The sequence below is a fragment of the Fukomys damarensis genome, unplaced genomic scaffold (assembly GCF_012274545.1).
Source record: "Fukomys damarensis isolate Sample0158 unplaced genomic scaffold, DMR_v1.0_HiC HiC_scaffold_17, whole genome shotgun sequence".
Lineage (NCBI taxonomy): Eukaryota > Metazoa > Chordata > Mammalia > Rodentia > Bathyergidae > Fukomys > Fukomys damarensis.
In genome coordinates this window covers 15,676,133-15,703,113 of record NW_022900929.1, presented here as the reverse complement: position 1 = coordinate 15,703,113, position 26,981 = coordinate 15,676,133, and the positions used below count along the sequence as shown (strand labels likewise).

The 26,981-nt window shown below is 41.1% G+C and overlaps 1 protein-coding gene across 1 annotated transcript in view; it reads right to left on the bottom strand.

Moving 5' to 3' along the window:
* Positions 1-24,559, bottom strand: part of LOC104851625 (zinc finger protein with KRAB and SCAN domains 1) — a 39,194-nt gene extending 14,635 nt beyond the window's left edge. The window contains exons 1-6 of the mRNA XM_033765243.1: positions 24,435-24,559; positions 15,947-16,457; positions 15,507-15,660; positions 12,750-12,841; positions 12,337-12,463; positions 9,298-10,182 (exon numbers count right to left, since the gene is read on the bottom strand). Coding sequence (XP_033621134.1) covers positions 9,298-10,182; positions 12,337-12,463; positions 12,750-12,841; positions 15,507-15,660; positions 15,947-16,369 — 1,681 coding nt within the window. The 5' untranslated portion in view covers positions 16,370-16,457; positions 24,435-24,559. The remainder of the gene's footprint in view (positions 1-9,297; positions 10,183-12,336; positions 12,464-12,749; positions 12,842-15,506; positions 15,661-15,946; positions 16,458-24,434) is intronic.
* Between the last annotated feature and the right edge of the window lie 2,422 nt (positions 24,560-26,981).

The following is a 26,981-nucleotide window of genomic DNA, read 5'->3' as shown; positions in this document are numbered from 1 at the left end:
AAAAAAAAAAAAAAAAAAAAAAAAAAATGGTGACCAAATATGTAGAGGGAGGGGGTCTTCTTAAGCTGATTGGAAGGGTTCATTGCTGTAACTGAATTTTATAAGAAATGCATAGAGGAGCCTAGGAGAAGATTCAGGAAGCTAATTAAATTCTGGTCAAGTAAAGCATCTTTGCCCCAACCCTGTGCCTTTAAAGTCTGGTCAAGTAAAGACTCTTTGCCCCACGGTCTGGAGATTTAGTTCAGTGGTTCCAGCACCTGCTTCACAAAAAGAAAAGAATCTTTGACCCAACCCTGTTCCTTACAGCCAGAAGTATGTGATGAGTGAATGGGCTTTGGGAGATTTGGATATGCAACTTGATTATCTGGAAAATGGGCACAAAGTTCTCAGAGTATTTGGAGGAAGATTCAATTATAATTTGTGACAGAAACCTAACTTTGTGAACTAGCTTAGCAAAGAAAAAGAAATCTCACAAACTGTAAGGGATTTTTATTTTTTTCTGGTACCAGGGATCAAACTCAGGACCTTGCACTTGCAAGGCAAGCGCAGCACCACTGAGCTAAATCCCCAGCCCTTGTAAGGGATTTTTAATGCTCAAAACAATGCTTCTTCTAAATTCTGTGTGTGCTTGTGGTGAGTGTGTGTGTGTGTGTGTGTGCATGTGCTGGGGATGGATGCCAGGGCCTTGCACAGGCTAGGAGAGCACTCTACCACTTAACTACACTCCCAGCCCAAACTTCCTTTTTATTTATGCCAGTCTCCCAGAGATAGATATGGCACTGCCTATCACAGATCCCTCCTCAGTTTTGCCCTCTCTGCAGAGCACCACCTGCCTTTTGAGCAAGGGAGGGTAAGAAGTCCTGTCAACACTTTGTCTTCCTATAACAGAAGACTGCTAGCTTGCTTGTTTGCTTTTGTGGGAGAACCCAGGAAAGGTCTGCGTAACCTCAGGGTGGAAGGAGATCACAAAGGTTGTCTAGCTCAGCCCTCCTTCACGCAAAGTGCCTTTGTCCACAGGACCCCCATGTGATCCCAGAGATGTCTGAATACCTGAACTGATGCGTCTCCAAATGCCTGTGTGCTTAATATTATTCTGGCATGCTCCATAAACATAATTATGGGGTGGATGAAAATGGGAGAATAACTAAACTTATAAAGGAGGACAAGGGACAATAAAGTAATGAAAAGAACCTACTTGCAGGAGTCAGACTGACTCGCTCTTAAAATCCAGCTCTGCCACTTATTAAATAGGCTACTACTTCCTGCGTCTCGTTTCTGTATCTGCAAAATGGGCCTACAGTCTGCAAAGTTAACGTATAGATTAGAGATGATTCATGGCTATTACTCATTAGCAAAGGAGGGTGCTGAAGAACAGTGTAATGCCGACAACCGACAAGCTTTCAAGGAGATGGTTGATACTGAAGAAGGCAAGAAAAAAAAATGCTTTTATCAAGAACACTGGTGACCTGTAACAGTGCCATGTAATTTCTTGGGGCAAAAGCTGAGTTATGGAGTCTTTAAAAAGGGGATATCAGCCGTCAGGAGATGACAACAGTGGTTAGTAATTAGGTAGGCAAAAGAAACATTTTTCAAACAAAAGTGGTTTTTTTTGTTTGTTTTGGTAACTGGTACCAGGGATCAAACTTGGGCGCTTGCGAGGCAGGCGCTGGAATCAAACAAAACTTTTAAAGTTTGCTTTTGTGCCTTAAAGTAATAGGTTTGTGCTTATTAGACATAGAAAAAGTACTGATGGATGGGTGAGAAACCTAGAGGGACTTCAGAGGGAGGCCCGTTTCTTGCAGCCAGTGGGGCAAGCTGGGAGAGACAGACCAGAGAGGCAAGCACATCATGAGGATCTGAGGCCTGGGAAAGAATATTGAGGGACTTTCACTAAGACAGGGGTGTGGTGAGGTAGGTGTGGAAGTTTGAAGGGGGGCAGATGTCCAGATTGCCATGGGGACACTGAACCCAGGAATATGGCAGATACTAGAATTGTCTAGCAGGGACAAGAGTGAGGGTGGCCTAACAGTGTGGGCTATGTCTGTGTATTTACCTCTTGCAGATACCTGGAACAGGCCCAGGAATGGCAGAAGTGGAGGAAACCATTGAGGTTTGCATTGACAGGACATAGTGAAAGGCTGAAAAGTGAGGGTCTTGAGAGGTTAACCTTGGCTCTTATGACTCAAGGGCTCTTATGTGCAATGGCTAATGATTTAGTCATGCTTGCATAATGAAACCTCCATAAAGCCTCCTAAATCCCAGGGTTTGTGGAGCTTCCTGGTGAAGTGTTGGGAGGGTGGCCTGACCTCCATGAACCTCCTCACTGCCCCTTGCCTGTAGTTCATGTTTAATAAGCCACTACTAAGAAAAGCATTTTCTCAAGTTCCGTGAGCCATTCTAGCAGGTTGTCAAACCTGAGGGAGGGATTGTGGAAACGAATTTATAGTTTCTCACAAATAAAATGGCAGCTTGGTACTTGCAGCTGGCATCTGAAGTGGGGACAGTCTTGTGGGGTCTGTGCTAATTCCAGGTAGGTAGTGTTGGAATTGACTTGAACATTCAGCTGAGTCAGAACTGGTTGGTGTGGGGAAAACCCTGCACATTTGGTGTGAGAACTGCTGTGAACACAGCTCATAGCTATGCTTTGGGACCTTATGGGTGGTCTCACTGTTCACGTGAGCCACTGTGAGCAGCTGTGACCAGTGTCCCCAGCTACACTTCATGGCTTTTCTGTGTGTAGGTCTGGAATGGCAAGGAAGTCACTACTCAATGGAGCAAGCCTTGAATAAATGCTCCACACTTCAGTTCCTAGAGCAAACATTTTATCATGGGAGAGACTGGGCCTCAATTGCCTACAAATGACCAAGTTGAACAGTTTCTTCCTGATCTCTCCTTTCTGTCCCAAGGTACTAGACAAGACGGGGCAAGTTCCCAAGCCAGCACCTGGTTGTGAAGCTACCTGGGAAAAAAACAGAACTTTTGTCTCTCACACGTGCTTTTATTTCATCTTCTTGAAATAAGGCAAGGCAGCAGGAATATTCCAATCTTAAGGGTAGTCAAACCAAAGCCCAGAGGAAACCAGAGCACTTTTTCACCTGCATTCAAGGTTTAGAAATAAGTAAATAAATCCATTATTTAAACGAGACAAATACAACTGAGTTGTGAGAATTTTATGGGTTACATTTCATTTTTAACTTTGAGGTTTTGCTTTTCTAAAAAACGTGTGCATTTATGTAACCAAGGATGACAAAAACCAAACACAAATATTGCCACTTAGAGATGATAATTTATTGTTTTATCATGACCCAGAAGAGAAACAACATAGAGTATTACAATTTCCACAACTTCCTCCCCCAACTTCACTATTCTACCATTTCTTTGTCAGACATCATGGGCTTTCTAAAATGGACTACTGACTATAAATTTTACTTTGTTGCCATTTCTCTATTGAAACCTTAGCTCTTGATCAAAGTTTCAAATTATTTTAGTGGAGTTTCCCGAGGTTTAAAAATAAACACCTTGTGTCTAAGATTCCAATATTTAGTGAAAACTTTTCAGGAATGTAAATGAGGATTTACACTCAACTTAGAAATCATTTATTGAATACCTATGAAGCAATGGGACTAATTTAGAGACTAGTAAAATGAAAAGTCCAGTTTTTAACAGCAATAACTTAATTGTGCAGGTATACAAAGACAAGTTTCTTGTTTTGGTCTAAGTTACCCTAAAAGAAGCTGGGAAGCGACAAAAACAGTACAGGGTGTTTTAGCTAGTCTAAAAAATGAACAAGACAATGCCTGAGTTAGCTCTCTCTATAGATTTAGGCTTATCATGTTGACCTGGTTGTAATAATCTATATTTAACTAAAAGTTTTAATAAAAATACATATGCTCATCTTAAAATAATTACTGATTCTTCTTTGCATAACCTACCCCTTATCCCTACACTCATATATTGTGAGAATGTGATTTTTCTGCATAATCACAATCTGCTTCCTCCTGCCCCACCCCCTCAAAGGTGATCAAGTAAGAACCCCTGACACCAGCAGAAGCATCTCTAAGTCTAACGCACTTTGTCCTTGTGAGGGCAGACTAGAAACTTCTAGCAGCAGCTGAATGCTGTTAGTTGGTTGAGGTGAAGAGGAAGGCAAGGGAGCACTAAGCCAACATATCCTCAAGTTCCCCTTTTCTCCCTCCTCAGCCTCATTGTGCTTCCTCAGGCAACAGTACAGTGTGGGTGATTGAACTCTTCCCTTCTCCCTATGGCACCTGATAGGAGACAACAAGAAGCTGACTCAAGGTAATGGCAGCTGCCTGGCCCCATTCCTGGACCAAGGGAACATAAAACCCAAATATGAAACTGGAATAAAACCCAAGTTTCAGTACCTTCTCTTTCACTCACTCACACAGATCTCATTCTTTGTATCTTCAAGCACTGCACCTCACTGTTTAATGAGTGCTCGCTGAAGGGAGAAACTTTAAAGACCAATTAACTTTCTGATTGATGTGTAACTTGAAGTGAGTCATGATTCTTTTAGTAAGTGGAGACAAAAGTCTCCCAAGATTCAAAAGGAAAAAAAAAGTGGTAAAATCAGAGCAGACTGTGGTTTAGAAATCACCTAATGCCCCTTTCTCCTTTCCACTGTGTAAAGTAACAGAGAAAGACATGAGATTGGTGGTATCCACTAGTAAACAGAACCAGACAGTATGAAACTACGTTCTTATGTTAAGACATTCTGTTTATGGGATGCCAAAAGTATTTCTCCAACTTTTGTTTGACCTGCAGAACTGGAGATGGCTTACCTCCTTATAACTTCAAGTTTGTTTTACAAAGCTTTGAAAAGGAAAACAGATAATTTCATTTTCAGATATAATAAAAAATTAATCTGGATAGCAAAATAAGTAACTGCTTTTACATGTACAGTAGTGTGTCTAAATCAAAACCTAAATCTACATTAGGAAAAATTTTCAAACAATAATGCTTTTATTAAATTCTCCAGTAGTAGCTGAAAAAAAAACTACCCTAACCCCTATGAAATGATCTATTTATACCACTCAAATTGCTTTTCTGATTTTACATTTCACTTACTCTGCAGACCTTCATTTGGTTTCCCTAATGGAAAACCCAGCACCCTCAAATACTTCTGAGATTGCTCAGAGAGGGATGCAAAAACAGGGCTCCTCTGGCAAGTATTACCGTCACTGATTACATTTCAATACTGCTGCTCCACTTCACAACATTGGTCTCCCATGAGGATGGCAGGATGAACCTGGCGAGTTGGCTTTGGGTAAGGAGATCAGCATGCCTATCTGGAATACAGGTGATCTAGGATTTAAAAAAAACTGTCCACAGCTATGAGTTTTCACACACACTCTCTTCTAATAATCACACACTGGGCAAAGAAGGCAGGAGCAGGGAAGGTACACAGAACAGCCACATGCAATCTCCCAAGAAGCTTCTCCAGCCTCATCAGACAACTCTCTTGTAGTACCACACTGGATGTGTCCAGCCCTCTATCCTGAGAAACAGCCCATCTTGGTGTTTTCCTATCCTGTTTTATTAGCACAAAGATTAAGAGTCAGTGGGGGAGCAGGACTATGGTTGATGTAATCTGGTCAGGCTAGGTGGTCCCACTGGCCATCCCAGTGCACTTCCTACTCTCCATTCCTGGAGAAGACCCTCTTCCCCTGGGAAGCTCAGAGAATCCACTCATTCCTTTGGTTCATAATGGTGACCTGGCAACTCAGAGGTTAAATTCCAGGGACTGAAGAGAAAACTCTCAAGGAGCTGCTGCTGTCTATGGCAGTTGTTGTTTTAGTGCTCTATTAACTTGTCTCCACAAATTTACTGATCTCTCATTTCAAGAAGCACCAAACTAATGAAGGTTTTTTCCCCTTCTGATTTTTCCCCTCCTTGGTTCTGTGAACTTTTTGTCTATCATTACATCACTAAATTCACTATTCACTCCAAAACTTCACTCTTGAAATGATGTGTTCTGTCAAATAGATTAAAATAAAATACATAATCTGTTTTCAGGGAATATACAGAATGGGTTTTGAAGGTACAAAACACACCAACATTATGGCCATACAAAATATACAGAGGTACCCCAAATTAACAATTTTTGTATTAAGTTGTACATTTTGCTATTTTTTTTTTAGCATTTTCCCACACTGTTTTATTCTGTGGATCCTTTGAGCTAAGGCTGAGCTCCCTCTGCAGTATTTCTGAAATTAACCAATGACTGCAACATACCGAGGGAATTCGCTTCTGTCCAAAGCAATGAGTGCTATACATGAAAGTTTTCTTCACATGTAATAATATTAATATGCTTTATTTACAGTGTAAGCTTTCTGATGCTAAGGGCTGAGACGTGATTAAAGGTTTTGCCATATTAATCACATTGAAGAGGTTCTTTTCTGGAATACATTCTCTGATGTATAAGATGTGAACTGTTCCACGTATCAAACATGTCAATCTTTACACACATGTAACAGTTTCACTTTTATGCCTTTAGTATTAAGTGCCATACACACCAACATATCTCATACATCTATATTCTCAGGTTTTAGCCTTGCCTGCCAGGCTGGATTAGAAACAAGTACCTTATGGCCTGAAGAATTTTACTTCTCCTCCTGGCAAGGTTAAGGTTTATTTTTAAAACTCTTGAAAAAGTTCCATTAGGTCAACTAGCATGCTGATTTAAACTACAGAATACTTAAAACTGTTAACAGACTTAAGCCAGCCACAACTTTTCAATGACTATCCTGAGCACTAATTAGATGTTGCCGGTGTTGTGGACCATGGCCCAATGACACTCTGCACTGAGCAATGGATACATCAACGCAATGCAAGTGCTGTTAATAACCAGTTGTAGCTTGTTTTCCTTAGAAAACACATCTTCAAATACCTGCATCTGCTGAAGATCTGAAGCAACCCCAGCAGCTATCCGGTAAAGTCGTTAGATGTCCCAGTAAAATGGGAACCTAATGCTGGGGCGCAGGTCATATTTAAATTTCATTTAAAAACAAACTGTAAAATGACAGCTTGTAGTTGTGGCTTAAAAAAAAAAAAAGCCAGTATGGAACTGCCTTAAGTCCTTTCCCTTTTAAGAACAAAGTCAGTGTTTGGACAAGTACCCAGAATTGTATACTTCACCTTTACATATTTTTTTTAGCGGGCAAAGATCTTCTCAAAAGCATCAGCAATTTTCAAAGCAACTGTTACTGTGGCTCATTGTTTGAGAGGAAAATTCTTAAAGATTTCTACCTCCATTTCACTACAGAACATTAATTAGGTAAACTCTTCTCTTTTATTTTTCTTAAGTTGGATGGACAGAAATATTCTGGTAGCTGGCTAACCTGCTACATGGTTTTCCGAGGAAAAAGGAAGCAACTGCCATAGGGGAAGCTGTGGTTGGTCCAAAGAATGAGGCCAGAGAACGACTGCTATGTAGAATTCTAGTTTGGTCTGAAGCTGAGGCTCAAGTGCTCCTACCTCACTTGTTCAGCCATGATGTTTCATGGACTTTTAACTGTTGGTCAGAGCAACTGATGAATGATGGTTTTAGTTGTTTCTTGAGAGAAAAACTCACTCGGGGTTTTCCGTTATTTGGCAGTCACAATGACAGTGTTCAGACTATCGTCTAGGTTTCTGCAGGGCTGACCACAGCAATCTGAATGCGCCTCATAAACACAGCCATCTCCACCCCTAGTCCTTGATATCTACAGAGCCTGAGACACTTGGTTGTCTCCTGTATGTGTGAAACAGTCGTCACCATCAACTTCTGCGGGGCCACCTGCATTCTCCTGCACAGATGATGGGAGAGATTAAGAGTTCCATAACCTCACCTTGGTCTTGAGCAATGTGAAACAAAAACACTGTGCAATTACTGTGATACAACCAAACACACTGGTGAACTTCTCGAAGCAACATTACCTGTAGTAACTACCAGCTAATGATGAATCCTTTGCAAAGTTTTTGGAAAGTATGGAAAATATGTTCCCTGCAAATTTCCTTTTCCTGAAAAGCAGTAAAAATCATCTCTTTTGCATTGTATTACTGGAACCTAAGTTACAGATGGTTTAGGAAGTACCTACATCATCACACTGTTAGCAGCAGACAAACAAATTCTGGCTAATATCTTTGCCACATAGAGATGTCCAAAAATAAGCTTAGTCAGTGTTCATACCTCCCTTAAGATGATGATAATGGAGTCATTTCTGACATTCTGTTGTGTTTATTCTTCATCCAAGTTTAGAAAAATCTATGCAAGTGGCTAGCCAATTCCGTTTATATTTAGGATACAAATAGCATCAAGCCCCAGGGGTTTTAGTATACCTCTTCTTACTGGCTTTGAAGGTTCTATTTCAAAGCTGGGCTGGGTTACTATAAATGTTAAAGTCCTATTAAGAGCCAGTCATAAGGAGTGCCTCTTATGTGTTTAGCACTACATATAGTGCTGTGCTGTAGAACATAAACTACCTTCCCTTGACAACAGAAACATCTCTTTTCTTTGGGGGGGGGGAATGATAAAAAATTTCATATACAAAACAATGCAAGATTAAAAGACAGTATATAATCAAGTGCTAACTTGTGGAGAAATGCCTTTAGATGCGCTAGAGTGCTTCAGAAACTTCAAGAAGGGAGAAGTGTTTTGACTTGTTGCTATTTCAGTAGAACTGATCTCAATGATGACAGAACCATCTACATTTGTTGAAGTCCTTTGGAACTGTAGACTGGTGCACATACCCTTTCAGGAAGAGATAGAAATCTTTGGTTTGATACTGATGAGTATAGTCCTAGATTTCTATAGCTTTGGTAGGCTACCAGTGATTAGATACACATAACTTATGGGACATATAACTAGCTGGTACAGCATGTCCCAGCAATAAACAAGATGTTGGCTTATTTGCAGCAAGTAGCTTAACCTCGAGGTCATGTTCACAGAGCAATTTTGATCTTCCCATTAAATGCCATGGTTACTGTGAGTCCAACAGCACCTTAAAGGTATCCTCATTACTGAAAAGCTTGATAGTTTACTGTGTGTGTGCTTTCACCTTGTGTGGAAAATCATGTGGATGACTTGTATGACCAGCTTTTCCCTGCAGGGCTGCATGGAAGAATTACATGCCCAAAGGCAGAACATTGCTGATGTAACTCTAAGGATCCTTAAATGTGACTTAAAAAAATCTATCAAGGCCCTTTTTTTCCCCTCCATGGGCCCACATCTCTGAAATAATTTTAGAAACAAAAGAGGGAAATGGCTTGATGACAAATTCTTGTTTTACACACAACCTTTCAGGAATGCTCCGAATGCATCCAGGGAGGTGGGACTGTATTCTGAGGCTCGCTCTCTGGCATGGATTCTGTGATGCAGTGTGAGGGTTGAGCTCCGGGTGAAGGCCTTGCCACACTTAGTGCACTTGTAAGGTTTTTCTCGAGTGTGAATCCTCCGATGCAAAATAAGGTATGAGTTTCGGTTGAAAGCTTTTCCACATTCGCTACATTCATAGGGTTTCTCCCCTGTGTGGATTCTCTGATGCTTGGTGAGGTCTGAGCTCTGACTGAAGGCCTTCCCACACTCGTTACATTCATAGGGCTTCTCTCCAGAGTGGATGCGCTGGTGCAGGATGAGATTCGAGCTGTGACTGAAGGCTTTGCCACACTCGTTACATTCATGAGGCTTCTCACCTGTGTGGATTCGCTGATGCAGGACAAGGTTTGAGTTGAGACTAAAGGCCTTCCCACACTCATTACATTCATAGGGCTTTTCTCCAGTGTGGATTATTTTATGGCGGATAAGGCTTGAGCTTCTTGTGAAGCATTTTCCACATTCATCACATCTGTGAGACTTTGCTCCTGTTGGAACCTCCTCAGGGGTATTAATAAAGTTTGAACTCAGACTGAAGCTTCTTCCCAACCCTTTGCCCTTCTCCCTTGGAGCTCTCTCTCCTGTGGTAGGTTTTTTCTCCTTGGCTGTAGCTGGCCCTGACTCTCTCTTCTCTTTTCCAGTTTTCTCTTCAGGGTTTCTCTGTGGCCTTTCTACTACTCTGCCTGGCTGTTCACGTTTCTCTCCCAAATCCTTCTGGAATCTTCCTGTCGTCTCCCCATGGGACCCTGTGTCCTCTGTATCTTCAGCCTTTGAGGTTGACTCCTTGTTCTCACTCCTGTTTTCACGACCTGACATGATAAATAGAGAATATAAGTAGCAGCTTTTCCTTCTGCAAATATGGGTTAATATAGTTAACACTATTTTCTAGGAGATTCTGTATGCTTGCAAAGTAACTTCATAGTATTAACTGAAGATAAAAGAGGAGCACAACAAAGGAAAAAAATTGAGAAAATAGGGAACAGAGTTGGAAAGTGAGAAGGCAGGCAGAGTGGAAAAGAGAAGGAAATAACAAGCTGTGTGGAGAGAGGATGTAGGTAAGCAGGCATAGTGGGGAATGAGAGGAGGGAAGAGTCTAATTAAGAAAGGAATTTAAGGGATGTCAGAGGTCACAATTCTGTTATTTGATCACCCAATAATTAATTTAAGAGTATATATTTTAAAAAGACACATACTATTATTTCCAGAAAGTATTTGTAAGCTTTTAAAAAAGAGAACAAACAACAGACAGGTCCTCGCTAGAAAATGTTAGTGGTATTAGACAGGAATATTGCTATTTTCAGAAAGAAAAGCAAATACTACTCCATTCTGTTAGTATTTTATCAACAAGGTGATGGTTTTAACAGGCAAAAGCAGCAGCTCAGAGCCAGGTAGGTTACAGGGACCTTCAGACAAAGGAAACAATTTCCCTCCACCTGGAACAGCAGCACCGAGCTGACTATGATCAAGTAACAGAGAAGGAGTGAAGGAGCTACCAGCCACATAATGAAGCCCTCCATCAACCAAGAAGAGAATTCTCAGAACATTCACAGAAAAGAAACTCAAAACCACCCTGGAGACAGCCCACAAAGGAGATATGAGAACAATGTTTACAAATATAGAACTAATCCCTTCATTTACCAATACATTAAAATACTGGAGTTTTAATTTTTATTATACATTGCTATATGCTGTGTGTCACTTTAAAGTGAAGACTGAAAATTGTTTGACATACACAATTTATTTATATTTGTCTATGAAAAAAAAAACAAAACTGAAGTATCTCTACTCTGCTTTTTATTTCTTTGGCCTTAAGAAATCTTTCCAAGAGGGCCTGCATGATGGTAACAGGTCCCTGAATGCAATAACTTGGGTTGAAAAATATCAACCCCAACCAGTGATGAAATAACCATAAATACTGAACCAGTTACAAGAAAGAAAACTGGTCCACTGGTTTTGATGTCTAAACCAAGGCTTTTGACTGTTTGCACAGCTCCCAGATTGTTTCTAGTTTTTTTGTTATCAGCTCATAAAGACTAGTTCCTTGGCTTAATCTCTATCTAGCAACATAAAGAGCAACTCCTGTGAACCATATACGTATGGTTCCAAACAAACTCCAATTTCTTAATTATCCTTTTTGCATGCTCACTCTTTGTGCATCTTCCACTGCCCTCTCCAGGTACAGTGTCCCTGTGGACTTCCCTGTCACTGTATACATATCTTTGGGCTTCTTGGCAGCACTGTCTTCTAAGGGTTAAGATCTAACAGAGACCAATGCAAATTGTTGCCAGCTGGGTTATTTTGCCTTACTTGGCTGATACCTCTTGTACTTCTTTATTCTTACTACTCCCTCAAGACCCAGAGCTCTTTGTGAAGATCACTGTTAAGTTTTGTGAACTGGGAACCTGATCCTAAGGGAGGTCCAGGTGCAAGTTCATGGGGTCACACAAAGTAGTCTCTGAGCAGGGCTGAAACGGGATAGAAGAAGTCAGACACCCACAGAAGGGATGCTTGGTAGACTTTGGAATGTGGTGCTACAACAACAGGCTGGGATTAGACTGATGGGTCAGTTCACCTGGACATCTCTACTAGAAAAAAGATTTTCTCCTGAAAGAGGCACCCACATGAAACATGCTATGGGGAACGAAGCCGAACCCTCCCAGGTAACTAAGCAACTGAAGAGGTGACACCCAGAGCACAACAATTTATTTCTGATTTCAAAGAGTAAAAACTATCTCTATCTAGAAGTAAACAAAAACAAAACACCCCGTAACAAGAACAACAACAACAACAACAAAAAACCTCATCAGGAATCAGGGAGTCACAGTTCAGTGAACATAAATGATTTCCCTCTCTATTCTGAAGAAAGGGGTTCAGTAACCTTTAAATCCTTATCAACTGGATACATCAGAGAGCCTACTGCCAAGAGGCAAAATAATCAGACAAGAATCCTGTGTCCATCTTACCCTGGGAAAACACGTTCCCATAATTCTCCTGCCTGCTGTCCCTATTGAGATTCCTCCGAGCCAGGTTCTGACATCCCCATTCCTCCAGGATGAGGGACACGGCCATGTCCTCGATCTTCACCATTGCCTGAAATAACAGGAGAGTCCCCACACTCAGTTCCCCTAAAACTCAGGGACAGTCCCATTGCCCAAACCTAGAGTCAGGGACAGCGTTGCCTGCACAGCTGCAGGATGCTGGGGAAGATGTGACCAGGCCTGGTGGACTGAGGGGTCTGTGGTAGAAAGATCTATGGGAGAGGGAATGGGCTTCTGCAGGTGGGGCATGAAGAGTGAGTGGCCTGGTGGATGCTTCGACAGGAGCTCCAGGAGGAGGCAGACCTGGGACTCAGGAGGGGACAGGGTGCACAGCTCACCTGGGAATCTGCAGTCAGTAGGGCAGATGCCATCGCCTGGTCTCTGGGACTCCCCTCATGAGGAGGGGCAGGAACGTGGGTGGCAGGGACAGCTGATAAGGAGAAAGGAGCTGTGAGTAAATCAGCTCTGCTCTGAGCTTCCCTCAAAAAAGGGCCTGGGGTATTCTCCTTCCCGCACCGGCTTGTTCACTGTTTCATATTTAACTACCAGGGAGAGAGCTTCAGAGGACACAGACAAGAGGCAGCAGGATCTCTACTCTTAAGCAAGAGTCACAAGGAGCCCTAAAATGGTCCTTAAAATCATGAGGTCCAACCCTTTTACTTTATAAAAGGGGACCTTGTGGCCCTGAGAAGCTAAATGGACTTGTCTAATGTCACTTGGGAATGGCAGAGCCAGGTCTAGAACCCATAGACGTCTTAGCAACACAATGGGCAACATGAGCCCATACTTCTGGCTCAAGTTTCTCTAGCTTAAGGATAGCACAAGGATATTAGAACCCAGCTTTGCTTATTACACTTGTGAAAAACACAGCACAGCTTTAGTGTTTTATGTTAAATCCAAAAAGTCAGGATAGGAAGGATATCTTCTTACCTCTATTTGTGGGGGCAGGGGTGGGGGGGAATATTACTAAGGCTTGAATTCAAGGCCTTTTCACTAAGCTACATCCCCAGCCTTTTTATTGTGAGACAAGGTCTCGGTAAATTGCTCAGACTAGGCTCAAACTTACAATCCTCTTACCTCAGTCTCCCAGAGTGCTAGGATAACATGCCTGGCTAGTTTTTGCCATTTTTGTTTCTCTACTTTTCTCCCTCTTACTTGGCCACAATAAACAGTTTTCTGATAAAAATGTATACATGATTGAAATGTTGATGAAACATTTACAAATGTATAGAGGTATTGGTTGACATACAAGACATCCGTAATATATCTTATGATCACATCAGCTGCAGTGCATGAGAAGAATTGGAAAAATTTTAATGTGAAAAAATAAAATTAACATTCATTTTCTCTTCGCTTGTCAAGGACTATTAGATTTGGAAGTGTTATAGTAAACAGATGCTGGTACAGAAGTGCAAAGCTATTAGAGAAGTGAATCTGAAATTCAATTACAAAACTTATAGCTATTTCCACTTGTACAGTAAGATGGGCTAGGCTATCACACCTCTTTACCATAGCCCACTCTATGCTTTAGAGCTGTGATGGTGAACCTTTCAGAGACAAGTGCCCAAACCATAACCCAAAGCCCACTTATTCACTGCAAAATGCCAACACCGCAATTAAATGTGAATAGTGAGGTTTTAGTTTAGAAAAAACAACTCATACATTAACATCTTTTGTGCCATAGGCTTGCCACCATGGCTTTATGATGTCATTTTTTTCCCTCCCATTTTACTTGCCCCAAGCTCACTGTGCAGTCTATTGTTTTTGTCCTCAACCTTTTTTCTCCCCTACCTTTAATAAATGTGACTCTCTGCTACTGCAAAAAAAAAAAAAAAGATGGGCTAAAACAAAATGCACGAAAAGATCAAGTATCTAGCCCTTAAACCTGAGAGTCAGAAAACACTGGAAGATGAACAAGTCAAAGTAGAAATTGAGAACAGATGTGTACATGCCTCTCAATTCATTCAAAAAGGATTTACTAAGTAAAAACTCTAAGCACAGGATCTCTAAAACTCTTTCTCTGGCAGACTAAAGCATTACTCTGGTGTGCAGACCATGAACATACTATTTCTTAATGTCATCTTCTTTGACTTCTGACTGTGGAGCATAGAGAAACCTCATAAGCCCTGAAAGGACACCAATTGTGTTGTTCCAGCACTGTCCTGTCACAGTATGTGGGGTGGCATGGATGTCTCCAGCGTGCATCTCTAGGTTGTCCTCCAGGATGCACAGGAGACAACGCTCCCTTAAGTGCTATGATTTAATATTCCTAACTTAAATGTTACTGCAAATACATCTGCTGGTAAAGGAACCTTGCCTTGATCAACTCTTTTTGAACAACTGTATTTTCTTTTTCTTTTTTTTTTAGAAAGGGTCTCCCTATGTGGTCCAGACTGGCCTTGAATTTGTAGCAATTCTCTGGCTTCAGCCTCCCAAGTGCTGAGATTACAGGCCCGAGCCACCACACCTGGCTGAACAACCGTATTTTCAGCGCTTTATGGTTTTTAATGACATTCTACATACCCACTTCCACAAAAATATGTATTTCCCCAAACCGATGAAATAGATTATTTATATGCCCTGAACTGATATTTTTCTCATTTCCTCAACAAAAAAGCCCCCTCACCAAAACTATTTTGCATTTCTTTTCATTAAAAATTTCTGACAGTAACCTAGAAAAGAGCAATACTAAATAGTATTTTTATACATCTTAAATAAAATGGAAATCTTTAAAGATATAAAGTCCTTTTAAAGATAACTTTGTCATATTACAGTGTTTCAAAACTCGGGCTGGAAGTCACATATCCTCTGCTCCCCACACCCTCCTGTCAGAAATCTACTAAACATCTGAAACACTAACAGCTCAATAAACAATGTCTACCAAGTTCATTAGTCACAGTTCACTCACCTCCTTAGTATTGTATTACCATTTAACTCCTGAGTTTGGGCTGTTATATTCACCTAATATTAACAGTAATGACCGTTGTGCATAATAACAAAAACAAGCATGCTTTTTTATTTCAGGCACTGAGCAACATGGGGACAACATTCCCATCCGCAATAATTCACTTCTTTTCCCCACATAACCTGCTTACCTCGGGACTGCAAGAGGCGGGGTTTCCGAGATGAACGCTTGAAATGTGACTGGGTGGCCTCGTGATGGAGGTCAAAGCTTGAAGACTCCTGAACTGGATCCAGAGGTACCATCCCCCTGGCGAGCATCTCAGGCCCATGAACTTGACCTGGGACCTGAGGACAATCAGGCTGGGCTTGTAGATAAATCATTTTTAAAACAGGAATTAAAATATTAAAAGATTTGCCAGTGGATGGAGGAGGTCAGAACACTTTCTTGGGGTGGGGGGTTCTGGGGATTGAACCTTGTAAATGCTAAGTCCACACCATACTGACTACAATCCCTCCCCCCCAACAACAAGCAGAAAAACCACAAGGATTCCTAATACTAGCTCTAAATCAGTGATTTTCTCCTATCCCCAAAGTCTGTACTTTCTCACATGCAAACTGCACCTCTTTTTACCTGCTGTCCTGACAGATCAAGCTCCAAGTCTTCCAGGAGGGTCACAGCCTCCTCTCCGCTATCGGGCCGGTACTCCTGTAGCCAGACTTGGAGCTCCTTGGGCAGAATGGAAAGGAACTGCTCCAGCACCAGCAGCTCCAGGATCTGCTCCTTGGTGTTTATTTCTGGTCTTAGCCACTGATGACAAAGTTCCTTTAGTCGACTCAGTGCCTCTCGAGGCCCAAAAGTGTTCTGGTAACAGAAGCGCCTGAAACGCTGGCGGAATATCTCTGGGTCAGGAGGCGGCGTCTCCTGCAGGCTGGAATCCTGCCCCCACATGTGGTCTTCCTCATCCTCCTCTTCTACCTTCACTATTACGATGCCGTCCTTCTCCTGTGCAGCCTGGGGGGACAGGCCTGTGGCTTCCCTTGACTCAGCAGTCATCTTTCAGGCTCAGGGAATGGGCGTGATCCAAATGGAGTCTGTGCTGGCCTTTCTGGCTAGAGGTTTTACACCTGCTTCTCTACTATTCCTGAAATATTAAAACAAGCTATTAGTACCTTTACAAAAAGTGACTGGTGCCGCTAGTGCTATAAATTAAGACACTAAGAGCACCTCAGAATAAAAACAATCAGAGCTCTAGTGTCTTCCTTGGCACTTCATGTATGAAGGTCTGTATACAGAAACCGCCAACAGGAAACCTCCATCCTCAGGATGTTTGCCTGGAGTTAGAGCAACTTGCCTCCAGGTGGATAGCAGGTTAGAAGATGGGGCACAGTACTTACAGTGCTCTGCCCAGTGAGACCTTGAATATTTGCAGGGTGTCAAGTAGCACGCTAAGTACAGTATGTACACAATCTTCTTCTGTGCCTACAATAACCATAGCAGGTAGGCAGAACTCCGCTAGTATCACTTTTAGAGATGATGTAATGGAGCTGTGGATAGCTTAAGCAATTCATTCAGTAGCAGATGACTAAGAAGTCAACACTGAAGCCAAATTTGAAGCCCAGGACATGCTAATGTATCTTTTATCCAGTTTTCTTATTTTTATAGGTGCCATGGGCAATCTAAAGAGGCGCTTTTCAAAGTCCCAGATGACCCTCCAGGAATAATGGAAGAATATATCTGAATGTCTGTGTTTTAAAAGTGAGAGAAATCAAGCCATATTTAACCTACAAATTGATACTTAACACCCTCACCGGGTCTATGTGCTCAACTGTCAATGTATGGTATTCTCCGAGGAAAGCACACAAGCACCCACCACCCCCATGTTCACTTCCAGATTCTGAGATGTGTACCCTGGCTTAGCTGTGCCCAGTTATGGGAAATGGTGGGTTATTCTATCTAGCTTTGCCTAAACTCACCTTCTTAAAAGAGGCCAGCAGCTTTAAAGATTCTTGCAGAGACAATTAGAAGAAATACTGATGATGTAAACCCAAGTGGACACCAGCGAAAAGGCAGTGGTGGAGCTTCTACTGAAAACAAGTTCTTAGCCAGGTTAGGAGGTAAGAACCAATGTCCCTCTACAAAGCCACCAATGAGTGAGAAAGCAGCTGGCTAAAAAACAAAACAAAACGAAAAACTGAAGAGGAAAGAACAATTACAATTGATATAAGAAGTATTTCAACTGTTATGTAATCCTAACTGCCAAAAATACCATGTCCCTTGGAAAAATCCTTATATCTATATTCTTTAAAAACCTGCAACTACTCTCTGTGCTTTTTGTTTAGAGACAGGGTCTCACTATGTAGTCTCTGGCTGGCCTTGAATTCACTACGTAGACCAGGCTGGCCTCGAACTCATGGCAACCCTCCTGCCTCAACCTTCTAAGTGTTGGGAGTATAGTCTTGCACCACCATGCCTGGCTGCAACTACTTTCTAACATTTAAAATCCTTCCAAATGAAGAATTTTAGAACTTAAGCCTGTTTAAAAAAGAAAGTAACTGTCTCATTAGTTTGTAAGAGCTAGTAATATAAGTTCATGAAAAATAAAAACGTACTCTGAATTTCAGCCACAAATATGGAACATGGAAAGTGGTTCATTGGTTAATGAACTGAAGTAACAACACGGTTATACCATTTGAATTTTAAAATTTTTGTGAAGCACCCTTTTTACCTTTACAACTATTACAACTAAGCATTGAGTTGATGTTTTAGAACGAACCACCCAATTCCTGGATCACAGTGAATTGTAAGTTTTAAATTAGCAAATCATTTTTATATTTTTTGCGGTGCTGGGGATCAAACCCAGGGCCTTGTACACGTCAGGCAAGAGCTCTGCCACTGAGTGATATCCCTTATCCTCTAGTGAAGTATTCTGAATTACATGGCTTTCAAAAAAATAAAAAATAAAAATCAGTAATTTTGATGGAAAAGGGATCATGTACATTACATAACACAAAAATATTTTACAGAAATTTAATCGTACAATTTAATACTATATATTTTGTTTTAATATAAAAAATATTAAAAAGTTTTATATTGATAGGCTAGGCAGTAGAACTATCTGCTGCTTTCATTTTCTGTGATTTGGGATACAACTGTGGTCTGAAAATGCTAAATGGAAAATTCCAGAAATAATTCATTAAGCTGTTTGTTTTTTTGAGATAGGATCTTGTTATGTAGTCCAGGCTGGCCTTGAATTCAATATGTAGCCAGTGTGGCTTCAAACACAATCCTCCTGTCTTAGATATCTGAGTGCTGGGATTACAGGCATGTACCACCAAACCCAGTTCTTCATTAAGTTCTAACTAACTCTGATTACAGTACGTTGTAACTGCTGCTCTATTTTATTTTTAATTATTATTAGTCTCTTATTGTGCCTAATTTGTAGTTTGAACTTTATCATCGATTAAGTAGATGCAATAAAGAAAAAAAATATAGGAGATAGTTCTGTCTGTGGTTTCAGGCATCTCTGGAATGTCCTGAAACAGATCCCCTGAGAATAAGGGGTGGGGGTTACTATATGTATGGTTTTATTCACAAAGGTTATTAATATTTTAATCTGAAATTCATTACAGGATTACTGTTTCTACCTCATTTTTGCATCCTTAGTGAAAAACAGAAATTCTTACTAAAAATAATGGTCTAATAAAAATAATGAACACTCCAATAAAAAAGAGCTTTCCTCATACCTTGGAATTAAGTAATTCTTCCACCGATTGCAAAGTGGTAAATGTTCTATTGCAAATTACCTTTGTGTAAGAAAATGGATGCACATTGAGACTATAATGTTAAGTGAAATAAGTCAGACACAATAGCTAAAATATTGCATGCTTTATCCTATATGAGAAACCCAAACTATAAGTAAATTAAAGCACAAAAAGATAATAGAAGAGAGAGATCGATCTTTCATAAATGGGAAGGGGACCAAGAGATATAGGAAGAGAGGGAGGGAAGGGAAGGGGACATAAAAAGAATTAAAATGTGTTATGTACATGTACCAACTCCCCACAATGAATGAATCATTATGTAATACAAACATGTATTAAAAAAAACTAAAAAGCTAGCCCTTCCCATAGATTCTTTCAGACTTGTTTTGTATCCCACCTTCCTTGCTGGGGTAAATATGGCTGGTTTCAACTTCAAATCACTTTTACCTCTAAAGCCCTCATAACTACAATTATTCCATGTCCTAAACATTTTCTGTGTATCTCCAGTCTGCAAGGTGTTCTGTAAGCCCAATAGAATGGTGATAAACATGAGCTCGACTTTTATGCAAATAATTATAGTAGAAAGCAGAATATTCCAAGGAGGTTTCAACACAAGTGCTAGAGAACCCTGAGAAGTTGCTGATGAGTGAACAAGAAGGGACCTGGAACACTCAGGACACATAGGTCCTCCCAGGACCAGGCAGGAACTGGAGTGGCACAAGATCACACCTTCAGTTAGCTTCTTCCTCAATTCATTCTGAAATTCAGAAACTTTTCTTTTTTTTCTTTTTTTTTTTGCTCTACCTCTCAACTACTTTCTACCACCTTAATTCAGGTTCTTCACTTCTTACCGGGATTAGGGCCAGAGCCCCATGCAGCTTCTCTAGCTCCAATTTCTCAATTATAATACCAAAACATACCAAGGTCAGCGTAGTGTTGCCTATTTGCTTGTGGCCATTCCCTCCTTCGCCTCAGTTACTGTAAATGAATGCTTGGTTTCTACCAATTCGATGTTCAAGAGATTTCACCTTCACAGCATACTTCTTCACTTAACCCCACCATATTTCAGTCTACTGAGCCCATTAGTTTTCCCAAACATGGGCCATGCATGACCTTTTTTACCTTTACTCCTTTGTGGGAAGCATCTCCCATAGTATCAATTCTATTGGTTACAGTTTTTACTCACCCTTCAAGACGCCTGATTCTCTCCTGAAATCCCAACTTAAATAAGGTATTCTTCTCCTTTGAACACTCCTTAGTACTTTGTTTCTATTTTATGGCACTTATATTCTCAGTATTTGGGTTGTAGTTCCGGTTTTTTTAGTACCTCCCAAGGACAAGTACTCATGTTTCTTTGTACTTATCACCTAGAGAACTTGGCTATTTATTTTTATTTATTTTTTTGGTACCCAGGATTGAACTCTGGACTGTGTGCTTGTGAAACAGCACAGTGCCACTGAGCTAAAAATCCCTGGCCCAAGAACTTGGCTATTTAACCAATAGTATGCAGATGGAAATCCCCTACCCCCTTACTGCCTATAGCGTGGCAATAATTACACACTACAGGTAGTTCACTAATTTAATTGCTCAGGTTGAACACCTTACCTTCTTGGATGCCTTCCTTCTTACATGTATTTGGTCTCCAAGCACCAGGGAAAAATAATTCTTTGTTCTTACTATTATTTGGTCTAATCTCATCAAGTCCAGCTTCCTCTTTGGTTCCTGGCCATCATTTGCTCCCTGCCTTCCTACAATTCATCTGTTACCTTACTTTCCTTAAAACTCTACAGCCTCAAAGTATGTTCCAGTATCCATTTTCCAATTTCCCTCAACCTTCCTTTCCCATTCATCTTCTCACTCCAAGAACCCCTATCAAGCAAAAATATGAGTCTAATCAGAATCTCCTGAAGATGCCTTGTATTTTTTTAAAAAAATTTTTATTTTTTGGTACCAGGGATCGAACTTGGGTCCTTGCGCTTGCAAGGCAGGCAGGCGGTAGAACCACTGAGCCAAATCCCTGGCCCTATGCCTTGTATTTTTGATAGTCATCCTTTCCTCAAATCATACTCAATGCCTAAGATTTCTTCTCAGTCCTATGTCTTTTCACATCCTACTTATCCTTCAAAGCTAAGCTAAAGATACTTCCCTCAAATCAATGTTCAAGAACACTATAGTAGTTATAACAGAGCCAACATTTTTTAGGCGTCTTCACTTGACCATACAACAATCTTAGGCAGTAGCTACAATTACCATCTCACTTTATAATGATAAAATTGACGTTTAATAACATTAAATAATTTACGTGAGGTACAGAGCAAGTAAATGGTTATCAGGATTTGAAGTTCAGTCTGTGACTCCTCAGAATAAGCTCTTACACTGTTACACGTAAGCGGTAAAGAAGGGATTCTGGGCACAATTCTTTCCAAAATAAAAGGGAATGAGCATGATCACTGAAGAATGGACCTCATCTACCACCCACCATTTTCATCCATGGCATTGTGACTAACGCCCTTCTTAGAAAAGGGAGTCACAGAAAGAGACCCAATGGAAATTGTTTACAACCGAACCAGGTGGGACCTTTAAACAGTGTAACTGAGCAGAACTAGAGTGGTGGCCATGGTCAGCCCAGCAATCAGAAATCTCTGCTTTTGTGCAAGTTTTATATTCTACACTATGAGACAAGACACTCCTTGGGTTAGTGTACATCCACACAAAGAGATTCTGAGGAAGAAAATGAGACCAAAGGAATACAGACAAGGGTATGTACACATTCCTTCTGTCCCTAAGTGGGACAGGTCCTCTTCCCTGCCCTCAGTATTTTCCCTGGTCAAACTCTGGGCCAAAGTCTCAACAACAGTAGAAAGGCTGGGTTTTATTTTAGAGTTCCTAGATGATCTGATATACAATCTTTTCTTTTGTCTCAAAAGGCCCTAATGTACCAAACATTTGCCATGTAATTTCTTAAGCTGCTTCTTTCTCTGTAATTTTTCTTGCCTTCTTCCTCAACTAGACTATTGTTAAGGGCATGCATCAGTATGCTTAGGTCACTTTAAAAAAGTACTTGACTAAATGTATGATGCTACTCTTTTTTTCCCATTTATTTTGCATTCCATCTTTCCCTCAAATTTGTTCTAAGGGATACTTGCAATAGTTTCCTTTAGCATTAAAAGTGTTCCACTACTTATTAGTTGGTGACCTTAGGCAAGTTAACTTCTCTATGCCATCAGTTTTCTCACTTGTATAAAGGAAATAAAATAACAGTATTTTCCCACAGAGTTGTTGTAAGGATTAAATGAGTTAACATATATATCACTTGAAACAGTGTGCCATCTAGAAGGCACTGGAAAAGTTTCAATTTTTAAAATAAAACAGCCATCTAATATATTTCAGTCCACATCAAAGATTAACAGTGGGAGAAGTCCTGTAACGGTGAAGGTAGCATAGGCTGGAACAGTGAATTGCAGTCTCCCACAAATAAGTTACACATTCTTGGGTGAATTATTTAACTTGTCTGTCATTTAGGATCTTTTATCAAATAAAGGAAGACCAAGAATGGAAAAACACAAATAAAAAACTACTTTTGGGATCTAAAATGAAAAACATTTTAACATACCATCCACTTTAGCAGCAAACAGTTCACACCAACGATGAAAAAAACTTTTTTTTTTTTTTTTTTTGAGGTTACAAGCTCTGTTTACTGCAAAGATTTTCATGATGGCCTTCTATCTTTTTCAAGTCATTTTCTTGATAGTTTAAATAAATTGCTGCTCCACCTCCACGTTTAAAAAATATGAAAAAACTATACTTAAAGTAAAGCTACCCAAAGACTATTACTACCACAGAACGATTACTACCACAGGTTATGATTTCCCATTATTAATCTATTTGTATTCAGATACAATATTAACACACTGAAAAAATGTAAATGGTTCAATCAAGTAGAAAATCAGCAAAAGGTAATGGTATTAAGTAGTTGGCTGCCCTGTTCATATTTTAAGATTGGTAAAAAAAAAAAAAAAAAATCACCTGAAATAATAAGAATTTTTATTTGCCTAGTAATTTAGGGAGGATACAAATCTGGAGAAACATTCTAGGACAAACCTTATGGAATCTCATCTAATAAGATTATTTCTCCACATTTAGCCTGCATATATAGTAACAGTGCTTTGTTGATGTGGTTACAATAAATTTTCCACAATTCAACAAGTATTTATTGACCGCCTTCAATCTGCCTAGCCCTGGCCCGTACAATAAATGCTTTCTTTGGTCCCAGGCCATGTAACAGCCACTCTCTACAATGAAAGTATCTTTTTGTGTACTGGAGGCACTGCAGGAAAGGGAGAGGGTAGTGTCAGGCTCAACTGTAGCTGAATTTTTTCAATTATGTTGACCAAATCAAAACATTTCCAAGTTGAAAGGGCCTTTTGAGAAAATGTTACTTTTATAGATGACAAAATTAAGAGCTACTGTCTTGTTTTATCCGAGGTTACTTTGTTAATCTGTCTCTTAATGGCCCAGGGCAATTTCTACCAGCTCCGTTCCGTTTTACCCCACTCCAAGACAAGCAGGGTGGACTGAAAAAAAATCCACCTAATTTCCTGGACGGCTTTTTTTTTTTTTTTTTTTTGGTACCGGGGACTGAACTTGGTTCCTTGCGCTTTCAAGGCAGGCCACCGAACCGCTGAGCTAAATCCTCGGCGGGACGGCTTATTTTTAAAAGCTTTCAAAACATTCTATAAGCAAAAAGAGAGGAGTGTCTACCAGATCTTTAGGGTCTATGACCAAGGCTTTAAATTCTCTCTAATCATAGATCAATGTTGAAGGGAGAAAAAGCTAGTGATCTGAAACCATGGGATTTGACACCCCAAAACGTGTCCATCTCTCTCGCCTTCCGCATTAACCTCGAGCTTATCAAGGACCCGGAGAGCGGGGAGCGGATAAAAAACACCTCTCACCGGAATCAAAGCAAATGGCGACGACGGGAGAGCAGAAAAAGCAGAGACAAGGGTCAGTTCGCTAGCGACCCCATTCTCAGCAACGTCAAATGACAATGACAACACTGCAGGTGATGAAGCCGGAAGGGGCAGCAAACGGTTTCTCCCAGGTCTTCGAGCACCAGGGGCCCATTGAGAACCTCGCCGCCTCCTCGCCTGGACCCGGGGATAGGCGTGAGGAGGGTTCTCCCCGGGAGACGTTACTGCCAGGCCTTGGGAGCAGGCAAAGGCAGGGACTTTCTTCGCACTCCGCCGAGGCCACCTGCAGCGGGATCCCGGGGCCGCAGCTGCAGAGCCCACCCCTCACACACACCCGTGCGGCCGGCCCGCCCGCCCTCCCCTGGGGTCAGCCCCAAGTCTCACCGTGAGCCCCGGGAGCGGCCTGGGGGTGCTGGGAGAGAAAAGGGAGCTGACTCTAGGGCTCAGGCTGGCCGAAGGGCACCGCGAACGGACCTAGACCCTCCCGACGCCTCCACACAGACACAATGACTCACAAAGGCCGGAAGTATGTCAGCACCTCGCCTTCCGGGACCGCGCTGCGCTTCCGGGTACTCTCTAGGAGCACGGGAGGACTTTGCATCTCAGTTATCGAATCTCTGGATTTAGCTTTTTCCTGAGGGTGGGTGTCATTCCTTCACCAGTGAAGAAGCCGTCTTTGGCCAGTTAATTCAGGGACCGAAGAGGAGGGGAGTTCAGGCTTTTCCTGATACGAACAGATTCTCCAGCTCAGATACAAATTCATTTGAGAATTCGATTTCTCCTCTTTTCCGTCGTGGGCAGTCCATTTGGTAATTATGGTTATTACCAAGCAATAATACTTAGAATTATATGTCTGTGGCAGAGGAGGTGAAGCAAGGGTGTAGACAGACAAAGATCAAAGTGAAACCATGGGTGGCTGGTTTCTTAAACCTGCCCTGGGGAGCTTCTCCCAGGGCCCTGCAGAGAGATGCCAATTGAGTGGGTGGTATTTTCAAATACTTGGCTTGTAGACAAAGGACATCTTTCCACAAACAAGCTAGTTATAAGGTTCTGTGCTTTGCTCTGTGGCATATGCTTTCAGAGCAATTTAAAAAGGAGTTTTCAGATTCATCACAGACCCTTTTGCCTTCAAGGTGCTTTCCCAATCTACAGCAATCATGGACTTCCTTTTTACCTCTCAGGCTAAAGCAGGAGTAAGGCTCTACCTTGTGCATGGGTGACCGCAGAGAAGTTTGTGGGAGAGATTAAACTGAATAGCTTTGTTGCATGACTACCACTGCTTGGGGAGATAACTTTATAAAAAATACTACAAAAATAAAATCCAATTACAGTACCATTGAAGGAGATTTGCAAAACGAAGGCACATAATCACCTGTAATTCCTTCCCTGTAGCATAACTACAGTGGTTTAAATTTATCCTTTTCCTATGTGTTTTCACATATAAGTATATATTTCTGTGAGTTTACACATTGTTCAAAACCTGAGAAGTTGAGTGTGATGAACGTGCTTCTCCTGTTGCCTTCTGCTGTTTTCTTTGTGTCCACTGGCTTGAAACAGCCTCTTCTTCAGTTTACAAAAGGATCCATTAATGTGTTTGTTGTGTACACTAGATTTTAATCCTTGCTTTATGAATAAATGAGGAAGATTATTATGGCACAAAACAGGATTCAACCTCAAGGTGAATTTTCAACATCTACAAAAATTTCAGCCATCTCCACTATAGGGAATATATTCTCAGCCACCTTTCGAATGCTTACTCCCTCATCCCCACTCCTCACAGCCCTCTCTGCTTCCTCCAGATTCTTCACATCCTAAGAATTTCTTAGAGCTTTTATTCTACTGAATGTTAATCTCTGTTTAAGTTTGCCAGTCCTCCCCATCTCAACCTCTAAATGTCCATGGGGACCAGGCAGCCAATGGTTGGAATAAATTCAGTTGTTACCTGGGTTTAGATGGGGCTTTGGTGAGCTGCTCATCTATTGAGCACAGGCAGTCACTGAGGCAGACAACCACTCTTCAGGCTATTGTTGCCTGTAAGCTGAGTGGTGACCTTTCTGTACAGTATGGGAGCTCAGTCACAATTCCTTCTCTTTCCCAGAATGAACTCTTTCTTCAGGTCACACAAAGAAATTCTCTGTGTAGCCTACAGGTGACCTTAGTAGGTCCTCAGGGAAGAAATTGTCCCTGAATATTGCCAGATGTAGCTAGTTGTTCTTAATTCTTAGCATTACACCTTGGACTAGAATAAAAGCTCCCAACAATTTTTGTGGACGTCTGCGCTGTGGGATTGGTGATGGCGTTGAACAAAATCACACAACATCTGAAATCCACCACTGACTCTAAATCTCCTGCCTCCTTCTAATAAGGACCCTGTGATTACATTGAACCCATGAGGATGATCCAAGATTATCCCCCTATCTCAGGATCTTTGGTTGAATCTGCAAAGTAGTTTTTTTTTTTTTTAAACTAGGAAAAGTAACATCTTCAAAAGCTTTGGGATTAGGACACAGATATCTTTGTGGAGTTATTTCCTGCTGCCAGAGTTTGAATTCATGCCTTCATGTTGTATGTCCAGTTCCCAGGTCACAGGCACCTAGAAACTTATAGCCCTTAGCCACTGCTACTGCTGCTGCAGCCACAACAACTGACTGGCCACCAGCTATGACCCCTGCACAGTGAGTGACAAAGACATATCATTGCTGAAGAAGTCTGGAAAGTATATGAAGAAGTATGTGCAAGGTCTCAGACTTCTTTAACACAGAACCAATCCAAAAGAAGGAAAGTGAGCTGAGAGCCAAAAGCAGATAATGACCAGCAAAGTCTATCACCATGGTTTCTCAGCATCCATTCTCACCCTTTCCTCCACGTGGTAATAACACAGCATTGTGCTTTCTGTGTTAGTTATTTTCAGTCTCTGAGCCATAATACCTG